The following is an 18,430-nucleotide window of genomic DNA, read 5'->3' on the forward strand; positions in this document are numbered from 1 at the left end:
AGGTCCAGGAGCAGAACCAAATCTGCAAACTTCAGGTCTGGGAGCAAAACCAAATCGGGAAACTCCAGGTCCGGGAGCAAAACCAAATCCGGAAACTCCAGGTCCAGGAGCAAAACCAAATCCGGAAACTCCAGGTCTGGGAGCAAAACCAAATCCGAAAACTCCAGGTCTGGGAGCAAAACCAAATGGGGAAACTCCAGGTCCAGGAGCAGAGCCAAATCTGGAAACTCCAGGTCTGGGAGCAAAACCAAATCCGAAAACTCCAGGTCTGGGAGCAAAACCAAATCGGGAAACTCCAGGTCCAGGAGCAGAGCCAAATCCGGAAACTCCAGGTCCGGGAGCAAAACCAAATCCGGAAACTCCAGGTCTGGGAGCAAAACCAAATCTGCAAACTTCAGGTCTGGGAGCAAAACCAAATCGGGAAACTCCAGGTCCAGGAGCAGAACCAAATCCGGGAACTCCAGGTCCGGGAGCAAAACCAAATCCGGAAACTCCAGGTCCAGGAGCAAAACCAAATCTGGAAACTCCAGGTCTGGGAGCAAAATCAAATCCGAAAACTCCAGGTCTGGGAGCAAAACCAAATTGGGAAACTCCAGGTGCAGGAGCAGAACCAAATCTGCAAACTTCAGGTCTGGGAGCAAAACCAAATCGGGAAACTCCAGGTCTGGGAGCAAAACCAAATCGGGAAACTCCAGGTCCAGGAGCAGAGCCAAATCGGGAAACTCCAGGTCTGGGAGCAAAACCAAATCGGGAAACTCCAGGTCCAGGAGCAGAGCCAAATCCGGAAACTCCAGGTCTGGGAGCAAAACCAAATCCGGAAACTCCAGGTCCAGGAGCAGAGCCAAATCGGGAAACTCCAGGTCTGGGAGCAAAACCAAATCGGGAAACTCCAGGTCCAGGAGCAGAGCCAAATCCGGAAACTCCAGGTCTGGGAGCAAAACCAAATCCGGAAACTCCAGGTCCAGGAGCAGAGCCAAATCCGGAAACTCCAGGTCTGGGAGCAAAACCAAATTGGGAAACTCCAGGTCCAGGAGCAGAGCCAAATCCAGAAACTCCAGGTCTGGGAGCAAAACCAAATCCGGAAACTCCAGGTGCAGGAGCAGAACCAAATCCTGAAACAGAGGTCAGGGAACAGAACCAAATCAGAAAATTCCAGGTCTGTGAACAGAACTGAAACCAGAAACTCCAGGTCAGGAGCAGAACCAAAGCTGACCAGTAACGATGTGCTCGCCCAACCTCGATAACCAGATGACTGATGCAGTTAACATAAATTTAAATAACCTAACAAAGGACAGGCAGTACAGGCTTCAAAGAGACGGGTCTTAACTGACTTACCTCATTGGTTTTGTTTAATGTTACAGATTGAGGGAGCCAAAGACATAGGATGCAGTGAACCTAGATTTCTGAGCAGTCATTAACAATGTAGAGTTTAGCGGACTGCTTTTCGCCATGAGGATGTTCAAAGCAAGTTACTGCCTAATGGGTATGTATACCTTGAAAGAAAACACAACATGCTGCAAGGACATCAGCTACCTTAGCCAGGAATTAAAGTGGTGTGCAAAATGATACAGTAGTCTGCAGTAATTGGCTCCTGCTCAGGGATAGTCTCAATGTAATTGCTCCCTTCTTTCTCAGAATGCTCAGTCTTTAGGTCCCCTATAATTATAGATCTAATTCTGTCAGATCCTGCAACATCTGCAACGACAGCAGCTCTGAAAATAGGAACATATAACCATTCCTGATTCCCTCTTGCAATTTCGAGGCATTCCCCTTTCACTGTGCTTGAACTTCATGCCACGATTTCCCTCCCTCCCACAGAGAGCGTGCTTCAGAAACTACAGATGGGCTGGAAACTCTTTCGGATCTTGCAGGAGGGGCTCTTGGCAATGACAATCCCATGGTGAACTCTGACCTGCAAGATCCAGAATAGATTTCTTGATCAAAGTTAGGAGGGGAGCCTGAATAGATCCAGTGGTAGCTGAAAGGACTAATTTGGTGAGGCAGCAATAGCTGCAATTCCCATATTAACAGCATGTCAGAGGATTAGCAGCTAGACAATCTCTCACAGCAGGCAGCCCATACCAATTATCTCCACACAAAGAGGGAGTAACAGTGCTTTCGAAAGGAAACTTCAAGTGCATGTTCAGACTTTACCCCCTTTCAGGTAGAACTGACAGCAATTTCCCAGGATTTTCCACCACCAATTCATGGGGAGACCCTGAAAAAACAGCACAGTAATTCATCCCGTTTGTCCACTGAATTGCCGCCCAAGTTACAGCGGGAGATTGGTCTACAGAACATGGTGGCCTGTTTATGTTCATCCAATTGAAAGTTGCTGGTGCTGGGAAATGAAATGATTTGCCACTTCAGACATATGCGCTCCAAGATCAAGTAGAGTCGATGTGGGTGCCTCGAAAACGTCGAAAGCTTGCTGCCTGCACCGTGTCAACGCCTTCCATCTCCAACACCCACTGCCCTGTACTATCAGTCTGTACCTTCACGATACTGGTCAAAACTGTCCAAATTCAATTTCCATTTAGCCTTTAAACAGGTGCTTTTTTTTAAATAAGAAAGGCAAAAGCTCTTAAAAATTGTGTGTGTTTTTAAGTTGGTTAAATTCTCGAAAGCCCCAGCATTAATTTTCAGGCCTGTCAAATAATCATTGGAAAGGTAGGTGCTGACATGAATTAAAACTGTATTCGGGTGCCCAAACTGGATGTGTGCAAGTTACGATGCTGACAACCATATTTTATTTCAGATCACGTCTCTGAAAACAAATGAACTCAGAGGAAGTAACTGCATGTAACCCCAAACACTTCTCGTACTCCTGTCAAAGAGTGGCTCTACAGCCGTGCTGTTGTAAGGCCACTATCCTTGTAAGGCTGACGTCCTCCCGCTTACTTCTGTGTGTTGCTCTCTCACACAACTACCCTGTAGCTGCTTTTGCAGTCATTGCTGTTTCTGTCACACGGTGCTCTCGTATCACACAATATTCCCTCTCTGTCACTGTACCCTCTAATTCTTTCTCAATCTTTCTTCATTCACTGCTCTGTCTGTAACTGCCATCTCCCTCTCATTGCTCAGTCTCCCTCTCTCTCAATCTGTCTCTTACTGCTGTTATCTTTTGGTTACAGCTCTGCTCTGTTGTCTCCATCACCGTTTCGCTGTGCTGTTCTCACACAGCTCTCTGTTGCATTTAACCTTCATTACTGTTCTCTCACTGCTCTCCCCATTGCTGCTCTCTCTCTCTCTCACTGCTCTCTCTCTCCTTGCTCTTCTCTCACTGCTCTCTCTCTCCTTGCTCTTCTCTCACTGCTCTCTCTCTCCTTGCTCTTCTCTCACTGCTCTCTCTCTCCTTGCTCTTCTCTCACTGCTCTCTCTGTCCTTGCTCTTCTCTCACTGCTCACTCTCTCCTTGCTCTTCTCTCACTGCTCTCTCTCTCCTTGCTCTTCTCTCCTTGCTGTTCTCTCACTGCTCTCTCTCTCCTTGCTCTTCTCTCACTGCTCTCTCTCTCTCCTTGCTCTTCTCTCACTGCTCTCTCTCCTTGCTCACTCTCTCCTTGCTCTTCTCTCACTGCTCTCTCTCTCTCCTTGCTCTTCTCTCTCTCTCTCTCCTTGCTCTTCTCTCACTGCTCTCTCTCCGTGCTCTTCTCTCACTGCTCTTTCTCTCTGCTTGCTCTCTCTCCTTGCTCTTCTCTCACTGCTCCCTCTCTCCTTGCTCTTCTCTCACTGCTCTCTCTCCTTGCTCTTCTCTCACTGCTCTCTCTCCTTGCTCTTCTCTCACTGCTCCCTCTCTCCTTGCTCTTCTCTCACTGCTCTCTCTCCTTGCTCTTCTCTCACTGCTCCCTCTCTCCTTGCTCTTCTCTCACTGCTCTCTCTCCTTGCTCTTCTCTCACTGCTCTCTCTCTCTCCTTGCTCTTCTCTCACTGCTCTCTCTCTCCTTGCTCTTCTCTCACTGCTCTCCCTCCTTGCTCTTCTCTCACTGCTCTCCCTCTTTGCTCTTCTCTCACTGCTCTCTCTCCTTGCTCTTCTCTCACTGCTCTCTCCTTGATCTTCTTTCTCTGCTCTCTATATCCTTGCTCTTGTCTCACTGCTCTCTCTCCTTGCTCTTCTCTCACTCTCTCTCTCCTTGCTCTTCTCTCTCAGCTCTCTCTCCTTGATATTCTTTCCCTGCTCTCTCTCCTTACTCTTCTCTCACTGCTCTCTCTCCTTGCTCTTCTCTCACTGCTCCCTCTCACTGCTCTCTCTCCTTGCTCTTCTCTCACTGCTCTCTCTCTCTCTCTCCTTGCTCTTCTCTCACTGCTCTCTCTCTCTCTCTCCTTGCTCTTCTCTCACTGCTCTCCCTCCTTGCTCTTCTCTCACTGCTCTCCCTCTTCGCTCTTCTCTCACTGCTCTCTCCTTGATCTTCTTTCTCTGCTCTCTATCTCCTTGCTCTTGTCTCACTGCTCTTTCTCTCATTGCTGTTTCTCTCACTGCTCTCTCTCGTGTTGTTATTTTCTCACTGCTCTCTCTCCTTGCTATCTTTTCTCTGCTGTCTCTCTCCTTGCTCTTCTCTTTCTGCTCCCTCTTTCCTTGCTCTTCTCCCATTTCTCGCTCTCTCTCTATCTATCCTTGCTGTTCTCTCACCAATCTCTCTCTCTCCTTGCTGATCTCTCAATTCTCTCTCTCTTAAGGGACATGTTTAACCTCCACTTGGAGAGGCAGGAATTGATCAGGGATAGTCAGCATGGCTTTGTCAGGGGGAGATCATGTCTAACAAACTTGATTGAATTTTTCATGGAGGTGACTAGGTGTGTAGATGAGGGTGAAGCAGTTGATGTCGTCTACATGGTCTTCAGTAAGGCTTTTGATAAGGTCCCACATGGGAGATTGGTCAAGAAGGCAAGAGCCCATTGGATCCAGGGCATTTTGGCAAACTGGATCCAAAATTGACTGAGTGGCAGGAGGCAGAGGGTGATGGTGGAGGGTTGTTTTTGCGAGTGGAAGCCTGTGACCAGTGGTATACCACAGGGATCGGTGCTGGGACCCTTGCTATTTGTAGTGTACATTAATGATTGAGACACGAATATCGCAGGTATTATCAGTAAGTTCGCAGATGACATGAAAATTGGTGGTGTCGTAAATAGTGTGGAGGAAAGCCTTAGATTACAGGATGATATAGATGGGCGGAGCAGTGACAAATGGAATTTAATCCTGAAAAGGTGATGCATTTTGGACGGACTAACAAGGCAATAGAATATATAATGGATGGTAGGACCCTAGGAAGTACAGAAGGTCAGAGGGACCTTGGTGTACTTGTCCATAGATCACTGAAGACAGCAGCACAGGTAGATAAGGTGGTTAGGAAGGCTTAGGGGATACTTGCCTTTATTAGTTGAAGCATAGAATAAAAGAGCAGGGAGGTTATGATGGAGCTGTATAAAATGCTAGTTAGGCCACAGCTGGAGTACTGTGTACAATTCTGGGCACCACACTATAGGAAGGATGTGAATTAAACACTAAAATAAAAGCAAAATACTACGGATGCTGGAAATCTGAAATAAAAACAAGAAATGCTGGAATCACTCAGCAGGTCTGGCAGCATCTGTGGAAAGATGTTCCGAAGAAGGGTCACTGACCCGAAACGTTAACTCTGCTTCTCTTTCCACAGATGCTGCCAGACCTGCTGAGTGTTTCCAGCATTTCTTGTTTTTATTTATTATAGGAAGGATGTGATTGCACTGGAGAGGGTGCAGAGGAGATTCACCAGGATGTTGCCTGTACAGGAACATTTCAGCTATGAAGAGAGACTGAAAAGGCTAGGGTTGTTTTCCTTAGAGCAGAGAAGGCATGTTTGAGGGATACAACATTATGAGGGGCATTGATAGATTAGATAGGAAGAAACTTTTTCCCTTAGCGGAGGGGTCAATAACCAGCGGGCATAGATTTAAGGTAAGGGGCAGGAGGTTTAGAGGGGATTTGAGGAACAACTTCACCCAGAGGGTGGTTGGAATCTGGAGCGTACTGCCTGAAGGGGTGGTAGAGGCAGGAACCCTCACAACATTCAAGAAGTATTTAGATGAGCACTTTAAACGCCATAGCATACAAGGCTACGGGCCAAGTGCTGGAAAATGGGATTAGAATAGGTAGGTGCTTGATGGCTGGCACAGACACGATGGGCCGAAAGGCCTGTTTCTGTGCTGTATGACTCTCTGCTATTCTTTCTCTGTTCTCACTCGTTGCTGCTCTCTCGTGTTGTTCTCTGTCGTTGCTCTTCTCACTGCTCTCTCTCCTTGCTGTTTCCCTCGCTGTTTTCTCTCTCCTTGCTGTTCTTTCACTGCTCTCTCTCTCTCTCTCTCCTCAAAGTTTCTCTCACTGCTCTCTCTCACGTTCCTCTTCTCCATCACTAGTAGGTGCTGTTAGCAGTGCAATATTAAGTGCCATTTTTCTCATTTGTGTATGAGAGAGGGATCTAAGATTGCAAAAGCCCTGAATTATCATCAAGCAATGAGTTTGCTAAGAATCAAACTGATCAGGTAAGTTCAACAGCCATGCTCATTCAATTACAGAGAACATGAACTGCAGTTGGCACAGGGCTCACTACATACATGCAATTCTCTTGATTTAGGAGCAACTAGTCATGATTCAGTTTCAAACAGGTGGCTCTGTAAAAGCACAGGCATGTGCTTTCATCTCAATTCTTTCTGTACTACAAACCAGTCTGTAAAAAGAAAGAGAAGCAGGAGGCCATTCAGCCCCTCGAGCTTGCTCTGCCATTCTCTCAATTCCCATGGTGCCCAGGAATCTATCGAACTTAGTCTTGATATACGCAATGTCTGAGCATCCCCAGCTCTCTCTTTGAAGAAATTCCTCTTCAGCTCACTCCTAAAAAGTTGATCAGTTCTCCTGGGACGATTATCCTGATTGCTGGACTGTGCAGCTAAGGGAAACAGTCTCTCATCGTCTAACCTGCCACGTACTCACGTCACCAGAATGTCTGCTAAACTCAGGAATAGTGTCTGAGAGGTCAGTGTTGGTAAATCTTCCCAGTCAAAGAATGGCAAGCAGTGCGATCTTCAGTCATGTGCTGCCTCTAATTTTCTATCACTCTCTCACAGAACACACTGCGTGAGGGTTCAGTTTCCTACCTGACACAGATAGACTTTGTGTAGATGCCACTCTTGTCCCAGAGCACAGATGGTGATATCACTGCTTTCTCCAGCAAGGAAGAGTGTCTGATAAATGTACTTGGAAGTGCTCTTTAACTTCTTCCTGCAAAATTAATAGTGAAGCCTGGTGTTAACTACAGACAGAATAGGAACACAAAAAAAACAGTCTTGGTGTATCAGACTGAAATGGGCTGTTTTGCCAAGTTGGAGAGAGGTCTTAAAACTGAGGACCAAAACGAAAAGTAGAGGTCCTCAATAATGCAGTAACACCTCTGGCTCCTGACAAATTCTTCTCAATCTGAGCACCTCTGCTTGTGTTCTACATCCCATCAAAAACCACGAAAGCAAAGATCCAGTGGTTGCCAAATGCTACAATTGCCCAATGCTTGAACTCTTGCTGTATCATTCACTGCCAGATGTTTACCTGGTTTTAAATTTGGAAGTCCCAGGTTAATTTGCCTCTGTTCCTCTCTGGCTGAAAGAGGCTGAGACCACAGCGTGCCTTCCTTAGCTCCACTGAGTGCACATGCTCTGGCCTGCGCTCTCTTCAGTCATGGAAGATCCAAATTCAGCCATGCCCTCCTCAACATCTCCCCCCCTCTGCTCTCGTGAAGGCGCTGGCTCTTGTTGAGAACTAATTTCTGAGACACCAGTGGGAACAGAGGAACAGGACGAGGCCATTTAGCCCACAAGTTATTCAATGAGATCATGGCTGATCTGAAACCTAATTCCATCTCCCCACCTTTGCCCCATCTCCCTTCATATCTTTGGTGAACAAAGACATATCAATCTCAGATTTAAACTGACAAGCGACTCAGTGCCAATTTCTTTTTACGGAAGAGAGTTTCAAACTTCTATCAGCCTTTGCATCCAAAACTGTTCCTCACTTTATTGCTGAAAGTCCCAGCTCTCACTTTTAGGATATACCCCCGAGTCCTTGGCTCCCCTGATGTAGTCCTGAAGGGTCACGCACAAGTGGTGATTGCTTGCTCTGGGAGGTGAAACTGTGCCTCACAGGCCAGACCAATCCTGTCAGAGTTTTAAGAGTTAGCAGAGTACAGGGAGCACCATCTCCAAGAAGCTCATCTCTGGACCAGGCTGTAAGTGTCAAGACCGTATTTCACACTCGTCCCTCATTGCAATGAGGGCACTGGGTCAGCTACAGCTTCTGAAAGTAGAGTCACACGTACAGACAGGGGAGGGGCTGCAGGTTGTCTTCCCCAGACCACATTTGTGATCAAGCTGTGTCTTTACAACACGGCAGCAGCTTTCCTGGCCATAGTCCTGATATATTCACTTTCCCAATGCAGCTTGGCGAGACGTGAACTCATGGATGGGGAGGGGAGCAATCGTCAGGGTAGAATAGTTGGTTTCCAATTTGCAATGGTTTGAGAGCTGCCAGAAACCCAAGTGATAACAGAAGTCAATTTTTGTGTCCAACCTTACTTGCATAATGCGTCTGAATTCCAGATGCAAACTTTATTGGTTGCAGGAATTGAATCACAGCAGAAAATCACCTGCAAATCGAATTTAAAGGGATGAGGACTATTCAAGGAGAGTGGGAGGGGACAAAAATTGACAAAGCTTCGGGAGAGCATTCAAAGACCCCTCAACCCATCAGCCTGAAAGGGGCATGGCCAGTACGATGTGGTAAGCCAGGATGAAGGGAAGTGAATCCTGCTCATGCAGGCATGGGTTTTCAGACAAGTGTCAGGTCACCAACATTTGGTCTGCGATTTGATGGTTACTGACATTGAAGTGTTGCTGCAAGGATGGTTTTCCTCTGTGTCACTCTTCAAACAGAACTGCAACACGCCTGCAAGGAGGTGCAGCCAAACTTCAGAGCACACGTGTCCCTCTACAAATGCAGGCTCCATGCGACATGGTCGATGCTTAATGGTTGCTCCTGCTCTGAGTGCACATCAGAAAATTAGCAAGTAAACACACAACTCCCTTTGGTCACTCTTGTCTGTTCATGGAAATGGGTCAAAAGTAGAATTATTTAGAAAACAGATTCACTGAAATATTCCAAGAACAGGAAGCTGCTGGTTTTTGTCAAAAAAAAAATGAGATTTTCCCCTGGCATAGAATGTCACTCAAATATGTGCTGACAGCACAGGTGAAGATAAAATCCATGTGCTTATTTGTGTCATGTTTTTGTGATACGTATGATCCCCATGCTGTACATTTGCATCAATTCAAATGGCCCAGGCAGGATTTTGGGTTGGGACCCACGATGTCGGGGGTCAACTGGAGTCACTGAGACACAGACAGAGAGACAGAGACAGAAAGAGAGAGAGAGAGAGAGAATTTTCAGGTGACCGCTCAGCAACTTTAAAAACTTGTGCAGTTAAAAATGGCCACTGCTGCTGGGCCAGCACTGTGTAGGGGAACCTCGACAGGCCCTCCTGCAGCCACAGCTGTCCTCAGGTAGGTGGGGAGGCCTCAAAGACTGCCTGGAGTGCTGTACCCCCTATCCCCACCCACCCAGTCTGCCTCTGGGAGGGCCCCTCCAGGTAGCTGGCCTTGTCCCAACAAGGCAGGGGGTTCCAGTTGGCCTCTGATCCATGACTTTAATTGGCCTTTTCATGAGCTTACCTGGGGCTTGCAGGCGGCTCCCTGTTCCACCCCTGTATACAACCTCCAGCAACATGGCAAAATACATACACACCCAGCCGCCCCAGATCCTGGTGAAAATCCGAACCCAAGTACTTGTTATGCTGTTACTACTTTTCCAAAATAACAAAAGCATCTGAGCGGTTTGAAAGGAGGAGCTGAGCTTTAAAAATGCAGCTGTGTCTCAGCTACTGTCTCTTTTGCGAAGTCAGCAGACATTTCTTTTCTACATTTGTCAACTCACGAGTGTGAAATTTCTGGTGCTGTCCTCTAATAACAGCATTTCCTGCAGGGACAGTGACGGGGGCTGACACTGTTGTGAGGGAGGTGCCATCTCGGAAATTGGTGCTTATTCATCTGTGGAGGTTCCTGCGTCCGTGACAGTACTTCCATGAGGTTCTGACTTTGAAAAGTCTGCAGCAACCACTCCAAAGCAATCTTTGAATGAAAGGTCACAGACCTGAAACATGAACTCTGTTTCTGTCTCCACAGACGCTGCAGTTGCTGCTGAGTGTTTCCAGCATTTTCTGGTATCGCTCCTAACAGCCCGATATGTTAGACTATCGGGGAAATTCTGACAGTGGAATAAAACTTAGGAAAGGATGTAACTCCGGCTGTAAATATATGTGAGGTAAACAGTGCATTCCGCCAAAGCCTGTTGCACTAATGCAGCATTGCAGTGAAGGTGAATTTTCCCTGCTGATGGGATTGGTGCCATTGAATAAGGTTTGACAGACACCTGAATCCATTGGCAGGGCCAATGGTTAACAATAACTGAATAAATAAGTCAAGGTTCGGTTTTATTGAGACCTGCTTTTGTCACCCCTGGACTCCCCTCTTCTCATGCTTCTCATCCACCATAATCTGTCAACTCTTCCAAAACTATCCTGGCCGCCACTAAAACCTCCACTAAGGAATCTGCAATGTCGCCTGAGTGGGCAAAAACTTGGCAGATAAAGTTTAAACGAGGAAAGACATGCACTTTGGTTGGAAGAATCAAAAGACAGACTCTTATTTAAATGGAGAGAGGCTCCAAAAAAGTGCAGTACAGAGGGATCTGGGTGTTCTTGTACATGAAACACAAAATGTTAGCATGCAGGTGCAGCAAATAATTAATAAGGCAAATGAATTTTGCCTTTATTGCTCGGGGGTTGGAGTTTAAAAATGGGGAAGTCTTGTTACAACTGTACAGGGTGTTGGTGAGGCCGCACCTGGAGCACTGTGTACAGTTCTGGTCCCCGTATTTAAGAAAGGATATACTAGAATTGGAGGCAGTTCAAAAGAGATTCACTTGACTGATTCCTGGGATGAAGGGGTTGACTTATCAAGAAAGGCTAAACAGATTAGGCCTTTATGCATTAGAGTTTAGAAGAATGAGGGGTGATCTTATTGGTTCTGCGGGGGCTTGACAGGGTAGATGTTGAGATGATGTTTCCACTAGTGGGGGAATCTCGAACTAGGGGACATAATTACAGAATAAGGGGGACACATTAAAACTGAGATGCGACGGAATTTCTTCTCTCAGAGGGTAGTGAATGTCTGGAAATCTCTATCCCAGAAAGTTGTGGAGGCTAGATCACTGAAAGTATTTAAAGAAGAGGTGGATAGATTTTTGGAATATTGGAGAGTTGAGGGCTATGAGGAGCTGGCACGAAAGAGCAGTTGAGCCCTGGGGCAGATCAGCCATGATCTTATTGAATGGCGGGGAGGAATGAAGGGCCGAATGTCCTACTCCTGCTCCTATTTCTTATATTCTTATAGTTTACTCATCATTCCTTGCTGCCTCACATTCGCACTCCAATTCCACAGCACTCATTTTAACATCCTTATCCTCAAATCCTTCCATCGCCTTGCTCTACCATACGTCTGCAACCTGATCCAGACTTAGGGTCCTCTCTTGCACCCTTTGGTCCTGTGACTTTGGCCTTTGGGTCATGCCGCTCTCCATTTGCTCCGTCAATGGAGGTCCAGCCGAATAAAACTCCCTCTGTAAACCTTTCCACCTCACTCTCTTCCCACTTTGACAAACCCCTCACAAATTCCAATGTTTTGCCACCTCTTGCTTCGCCACCTCTGCCCCCACCATGGCTCACTGAGCATTCTTTCTCTCTTTCCCTGCAAAACACCTTGTTTGGAGGGGGAGGGGGTGGGGGCAGGGGTAGGACAGGGAAATTGTAGCAAAGGAAAAGGCCATTTGGACCCACTGGGCTCTGGCAGTGTTTAGACACCTTCCTTCCATTCAAATAACCTCTTTGCACCCTCACACTGTAACCCTCCATTTCCTCGTCCATCACGGACATGCCACCCTCCCCAGCACAGACTAGGCGGGCTGAACGGTCTGCGAGCATACTGCAGAATCGAAGTAAATAGGTCAAACGCTGTTGGCTGCAACCAGTCAGCGAGTTTGACATCTGCCATTCCTGCAAAAATTCTTCTTTCTCTGATCTATGAGTGAAAACCTCGTTTCCATTGACGTCCTCTGGGTATAGAGGCTCTTCCAGCACAGGAGGAGGTCATTCGGTCCATCTAGGCTGTGTTGGCTCTTTCCACTGAGTCCTACTCCCCCTGCTCTTCACATGGGAATGCTAAATGTTGACCACTGTCTGGAAATGCAGGATTATTGGTAAGGACAGGAAGAATCTGAGCCTTTTTGTGGGGGGGCTGCTGGACCTCCCAATGCAGGTTGCTGGGCAGAGTGACCCTCAGCTGGTCACCATGACTTCTTGACCATCCCTGGGACACGTGACCCTCGCTGCCGCGCATGCGTGCGGCCGCGGTCAGGTGACTGCCCAGGCTGCGCTGTGATTGGCCGAGTGCTGACCTACGCGGCCCGCTCGCCTCCTGGGCCGGGCTGTCCGGGCTCTCGCTCTCCTCCCGCTGCCGCTTGCGCTTCCTCCGCTCGCACTCGCATTCGGCGGCTCTCGGGCCGCCCACCAGCCGGCTTCCCAGAGAGCCCATTCTCCGCCGCTCACCGCCCTCGCCCTCTCACGCTCCGGCCGCCCGCCATCTTGCGAAAGCTGCCTGCAGCCGGAGAGGGGGCGGGGCGGGGGCCTGCTCTCTCCACCAATCAGATCGCTTCCCACCTCTGCCAATCAGAGCCCTCCTTCCCTCTCTGTCTACCAATCGCCTGCTCCCATTCTGCGCCAATCAGAGCCCACCTCTCCCTCTTTGCACCCATCACGTCCCTCGCCTATTAAAGCGAGGAAGTACCTGCAAATTCAGGTTGTGCAGCTTCAAATCATTGTGGGCATAGCAGGATCCCAACAAACAGCGACATGATAATGACTGGATCATCTCTTTCCGTCATTTTAAATGTACAAAATTGTGAGAGGCCTAGATAGAGTGAAGGTTAAGGGTCTATTCACCTCAGCAGAGAGTTCAGTGACGAGGGAAGATAGATTTAAAGCGATTGGTAGAAAAATTAGAGATGAGGAAAAATCAGAGGGTGGTGATGGTCTGGAACTCACTGCCTGAAAGGGTAGTGGAGGCAGAAACCCTCAACTCATTTGAAACGAGTCTGGATATGTACCTTAAATGCCGTAATCTGCAGGGCTACGGACCAAATGCTGGATGGTGGGATTAGCATAGGTGGTTCGTATTTCGGCCGGGGCAGACTACGTTGCTTCGTGGGATACATTGGCAAAGCAGGTGCTGTTCAAAATCATGAGATGCCTGGGCAGAGCAGATAGAGAAATTCATCAGCAGTAGGATCCAGAATGAAAAGGCACAGATTGAAGTTGATTGGCAAATGGCGATATGAGGACAAACTTTTTCACGCAGCGAGTGGTTAGGATCTGGAATGTACTGTCAAGAGAGTGATCTGCAGGCAGGTTCAATGGATGCATTCAAGAGGGAATTGAATTATTTTTAAATTTATTTCGAGATACAGCACTGAAACAGGCCCCTTTGGCCCACCGAGTCTGTGCTGACCATCAACCACCCATTTATACTAATCCCCTCTTCTTGCCACGTCCCCACCTTCCCACTATTCCCCTACCACCTACCTATACGAGTGGCAATTTACAATGGCGAATTTACCTTTCAACATGTAAGTCTTTGGCTGTGGGAGGAAACCGGAGCACCCGGCGGAAACCCACGTAGACACAGGGAGAACTTGCAAACTCCGCACAGGCAGTACCCAGAACCGAACCCGGGTCGCTGGAGCTGTGAGGCTGCGGTGCTAACCACTGCGCCACCCATCTGAGGGCAGAAAATTTGCAGGGCTACGGGGAAAAGGCGGGGGGAGTGGGACGAGTTTAATTCTTCCACGCACCGATGACAGTTTGTCCCCTTTATAATGGGGCTTCAAACATTTTCTCTGTCCTCACTGATATCGGGTGTCATCTGTAAGTTGTGAAAAGACGATCTGCTTTGGAAGCCAATTATTCAGCATTACAGTGGTAGTCTCCAGCACAGTGGAGATGATTGCTCCAGCATCGTAAACAGGATCGTGCACAATGAGCTTCGTCTTTGTCTGTCGCTCATTGCACCGACCCAGGCTGCGCCATGAATCCCCTCCCCCTCAGCAATGGCTGAAATCAGCGAGAACGTCCCCTTTCCTCATGTCATATCACAGTTATAAAGTGCAACAAAAAACGTTCATTCAGCTGTAACTGGGTTTTGAAACAGTGATGTGATCCGTACAATTTGATAAACAGAACTGGCCCTGAAAAAATAATTTTATATTGCTGGAGTGCTGTTAACTGATAAATTTGTACATTTTAAAAGGGAAATCTTTAAAAATAATTTTGTAAATCTTTCTTCAGAATGGGTGGCGCAGTGGTTAGCACCGCAGCTTCACAGTTCCAGCCACCCAGGGTCAGTTCTGGGTACTGCCTGTGCGGAGTTTGCCAGTTCTCCCTGTGACTGCGTGGGTTTCCGCCGGGTGCTCCGGTTTCCTCCCACAGCCAAAGACATGCAGGTTGATCGGTAAATTGGCCATTATAAATTGCCCCTCGTGTAGGTCGGAGAATGGTGGGGATGTGGTCGGAATATGGGGTTAATGCAGGATTAATATAAATGGGTGGTTGATAGTCGGCACAGACTTGGTGGGCCGACGGGCCTGTTTCAGTGCTGTGTCTCCAAATAAAAAAGAATAAAAATATTGCAGCCTCCTCCTTTAGCCCGTGTGAACATCCCAGTCTTTAATTTGCTCGATGTAAACATTTGACAACGTGATTTTATTGTGCTGCTTTTTGTTTCCTGTTTGGGGTTTGAGAAAATCCTTGCATGTTGGGGAGGGGGGTCGGCTGTTTGGACAGCTAGCACTCCCATTCCACGCTGCGCATCCCCCCTATAAAACACTGCAAGCAGTTGGAGTAGCGTTGCAAGGTGAAAGAGGTGAAAATTCTCAGCAGAGAGCTCACTGGATCTCTCAGCGATACTTACTTCGAGGTCTGTCAATGCTGGCTTTGCCACTGACCACAAGCTCTTGCTCTTTCTTTCCTGGTTGGTTGCAAATATGGAAAATCCTTTTCGACTTGGTCGTGAAAACAGCAATGTGACTTTTTGCCATCATTTTCACTTTATACTGAATCTGGAACTTTATGTGTTCTGCAGGATACGCCATTCAGAGAGTGTTGTAGCTCGAGCAACTACACTGTGACTCTATCATCCAGTCATCGTGAAATAATAACAGGAGAAACCTGGATTTTCACTGTAACGCATTGCCAATGTCGAAATAATCTGAGGCCTTTATGCAGGGTCACTTACATTATGTACTCTGTGCTGTACCTCACTTATGTACTGAAACTATACAGGACGGAAAAATAAAAGTGAGGGTATTCTGAGACTCTGTATTGTTTGCTCAGAAATACAGTACAGTACACATCCAGAAAACAGGGATGAATGGTCACCTGACTCTCATTTCATCTGCTGTTCCTTAACTTGTCCCATTGCCATCCCCTTTTGCTCGCACCATTATCCCTTCTGGCATTTAATCTTTCCCGCCTAGCTAGGACAGACCTGCCCTTTTGTTTTTTTCCCCTCCCCTCCCGACTTTTTCTGTCTCTGTTTTCGTTTAAAACCTGTCAACTCTTTCCAGTTCTGTTGAAAGTTCACAGACCTGATATGTTAACTCTCTCCACAGATGCTGCCAGACCTGCTGAGTATTTTGCTTTTGTACCACACCTGCTCATTCCCATTCTCTCACTCACCTGGAATTCCCTTCCACTTGTCAAAATGACACTATTATTTGTCAGAAAAGTATATCAAGACTTTTGCTGAGGCAGAGGTTAGCGATTATAAGTTTCAACCAAAGGAAAACTACAGATTATGGAACGATGCAACAAAAACCACAAAAGGGGACCAATGAAACTTGTGTGGAACGAAGAGACATTTCTTGCAGGTCGGAACACTCTCATCAGAATTGAAACATCAGAGATAGCTAACTACGCGAATCGGATTAGAGCAAAACATGAGGAGATGTATCAAAAAGTGAAAGAAATGCAAAGAGGGAGAGTGTTAGAGTATTTATATTTCACTCTTCTGCACGGTCAGAATTTTCCAGCTCCTCGACAGAAAAGACGAGGCCAGGTTTTGGTCAGTACACATCTTCGGAACCAATGAGTGAACAAATGTTTGTTGAATCAGGCGGAAGACAACAGGGTGGGTGGGGAAATGTTGACTCCAATCACAGAGGGTGAATGGCCTGAAACCTGCTCAGAGCAGAAACTGCAAACAGTATGATCAAAGCTGCAGCAGGAATAAACAGCTTAAATTGGGAGGACAAATCACACAAACTGGGCTCGTGTTCCCTCGAGTGCAGAAGGGATGACGTCAGGAAGCATTTCTTCACACAAAGGCTCGGGAAAACCTGGAATTCCCTCTCCCCCAAAAAAGCTGTTGAGGCTGTAGGTCAATTGAAAGTTGATAGTTTTTAGTCGAACAAGAGTATTCAAGGTTATTGAACCAAGGCGGCTAGATGAATGCAGAAATAATATAAGACATGATCTAAGTGTAGCTTCTAAGGGAGGTATCGTAGGCTGAACCATCTTCAGCTGCTTCATCAATGACCTTCCCTCCAATGTAAGGTCAGAAGTGGGATGTTCACTGATGATTGCACAATGTTCATCAGTCGCAACTACTCAGATACTGAAGCAGTCCATGTAGAAATGCAGCAAGACCTGGACAATATCCAGGCTTGGGCTGATAAGTGGCAAGTAACATTCGTGCCACACAAGTGCCAGGCAATGACTATCTCCAACAAGACAGAATCTAACCATCTCCCCTTGACATTCAATGGCATTACCATCGCTGAATCCCCCACTATCAACATCCTGGGGGTTTCCATTGGCCAGAAACTGAACCAGCCACATAAATACCGTGGCCACAAGAGCAGGTCAGAGGCTAGGAATCCTGCAGCGAGTAACTCACCTCCTGACTCCCCAAAGCCTGTCCACCATCTGCAAGGCACAAGTCAGGAGTGTGATGGAATACTCTCCACTTGCCTGGATGGAAGCAGCTCCAACAACACTCAAGAAGCTCGACACCATCCAGGACAAAGCATTGTTTGATTGGCACTCCGTCCACAAACATTCACTCCTTCCACCACTGACGCACAGTGGCAGCAGTGTGCACCATTTACAAGATGCACTGCAGCAATGCACCAAGGCTCCTTCGACAGCACCTTTCAAACCCGCGTCCTCTACCACCAAGAAGGACAAGAGCAGCAAATACATGGGAACACCACCACCTGCAAGTTCCCGTCCAAGCCACACACCATCCTGACTTGGAACTGTATCGCCGTTCCTTCACTGTCGCTGGGTCAAAATTCTGGAACTCCCTCCCTAACAGCACTGTGGGTGTACCTACCCCACACGGACTGCAGCGGTTCAAGAAGGCAGCTCACCACCACCTTCTCAAGGGCAATTAGGGATGGGCAATAAATGCTGGCCTGGCCAGCGTCGCCCACATCCCATGAAAGAACATATAAATAAAAGGACAGAACATGCTTAATGAGCTGAATGGCCTCTTCCTGTTACTCTGTTCCTAATGCACTGGAGAGAGGGTTCCATGTTGACAGGGTATACTCCATAGTAACTTGGTAAATATCTCATATAATGCAGACAACACTGCTGCAATGCAAAATGACAGCTTTCCCACTCTTGTTGGAGCAGTTAGGAGTGGTTTCCTCAGCTCAATTTGCACTCTTTAAAAATAATCTCTTTAATATGCTAGAATGGAACAGTGCACAACCTGATCAAAGTTGACATCATCTTTCGACAAGATTAGAAAGTCTGCTTGCAAATTAGTCTGGACAATCTGGATCATCCAATATTAAAAAGCAACATCAGTGAATCATTTTTAATGACAGTATCTGAAGTACAAATGTTTCATTCATTTTCCACTAAATGATTTCAAATGCTCCCTCTGGTTTGCATCTTGATTATCTGTTCTTCCTCCCCCAGTGGGCTGCTCTGTTGCTCAATGCAATGGTGGACTGTGGCTTAGACGGAGCCCCCACCATCTAGAGAATGCATTGGCACATGCCAGCTCTTCGACCAGCAAAGGCAGCACACGTGCACACAGAAAGTGCTGACATTTTCAAAAAAACAAAAAGACAAACTGAAACAAGGACAAAAGTCCGAATTGTAAACTCCGGGTAAACATTGGAACAGCAGACATCTATCACAGCAGCAGGGATGGCTTTTTTTAAGATTTCACCTG

At 47.2% G+C, this 18,430-nt stretch overlaps 1 protein-coding gene across 3 annotated transcripts in view; it reads right to left on the bottom strand.

Annotated features, from left to right (window-relative positions):
* Positions 1 to 12,819, bottom strand: part of gmcl1 (germ cell-less, spermatogenesis associated) — a 77,678-nt gene extending 64,859 nt beyond the window's left edge. For all 3 annotated transcript variants that reach the window (XM_068023106.1, XM_068023104.1, XM_068023107.1), the window contains exons 1-2: positions 12,585 to 12,819; positions 7,127 to 7,250 (exon numbers count right to left, since the gene is read on the bottom strand). In XM_068023106.1, coding sequence (XP_067879207.1) covers positions 7,127 to 7,250; positions 12,585 to 12,721 — 261 coding nt within the window. In that variant the 5' untranslated portion in view covers positions 12,722 to 12,819. The remainder of the gene's footprint in view (positions 1 to 7,126; positions 7,251 to 12,584) is intronic.
* Positions 12,820 to 18,430: the final 5,611 nt, after the last annotated feature.

The sequence above is a fragment of the Heterodontus francisci genome, chromosome 47, assembly GCF_036365525.1.
Source record: "Heterodontus francisci isolate sHetFra1 chromosome 47, sHetFra1.hap1, whole genome shotgun sequence".
NCBI lineage: Eukaryota > Metazoa > Chordata > Chondrichthyes > Heterodontiformes > Heterodontidae > Heterodontus > Heterodontus francisci.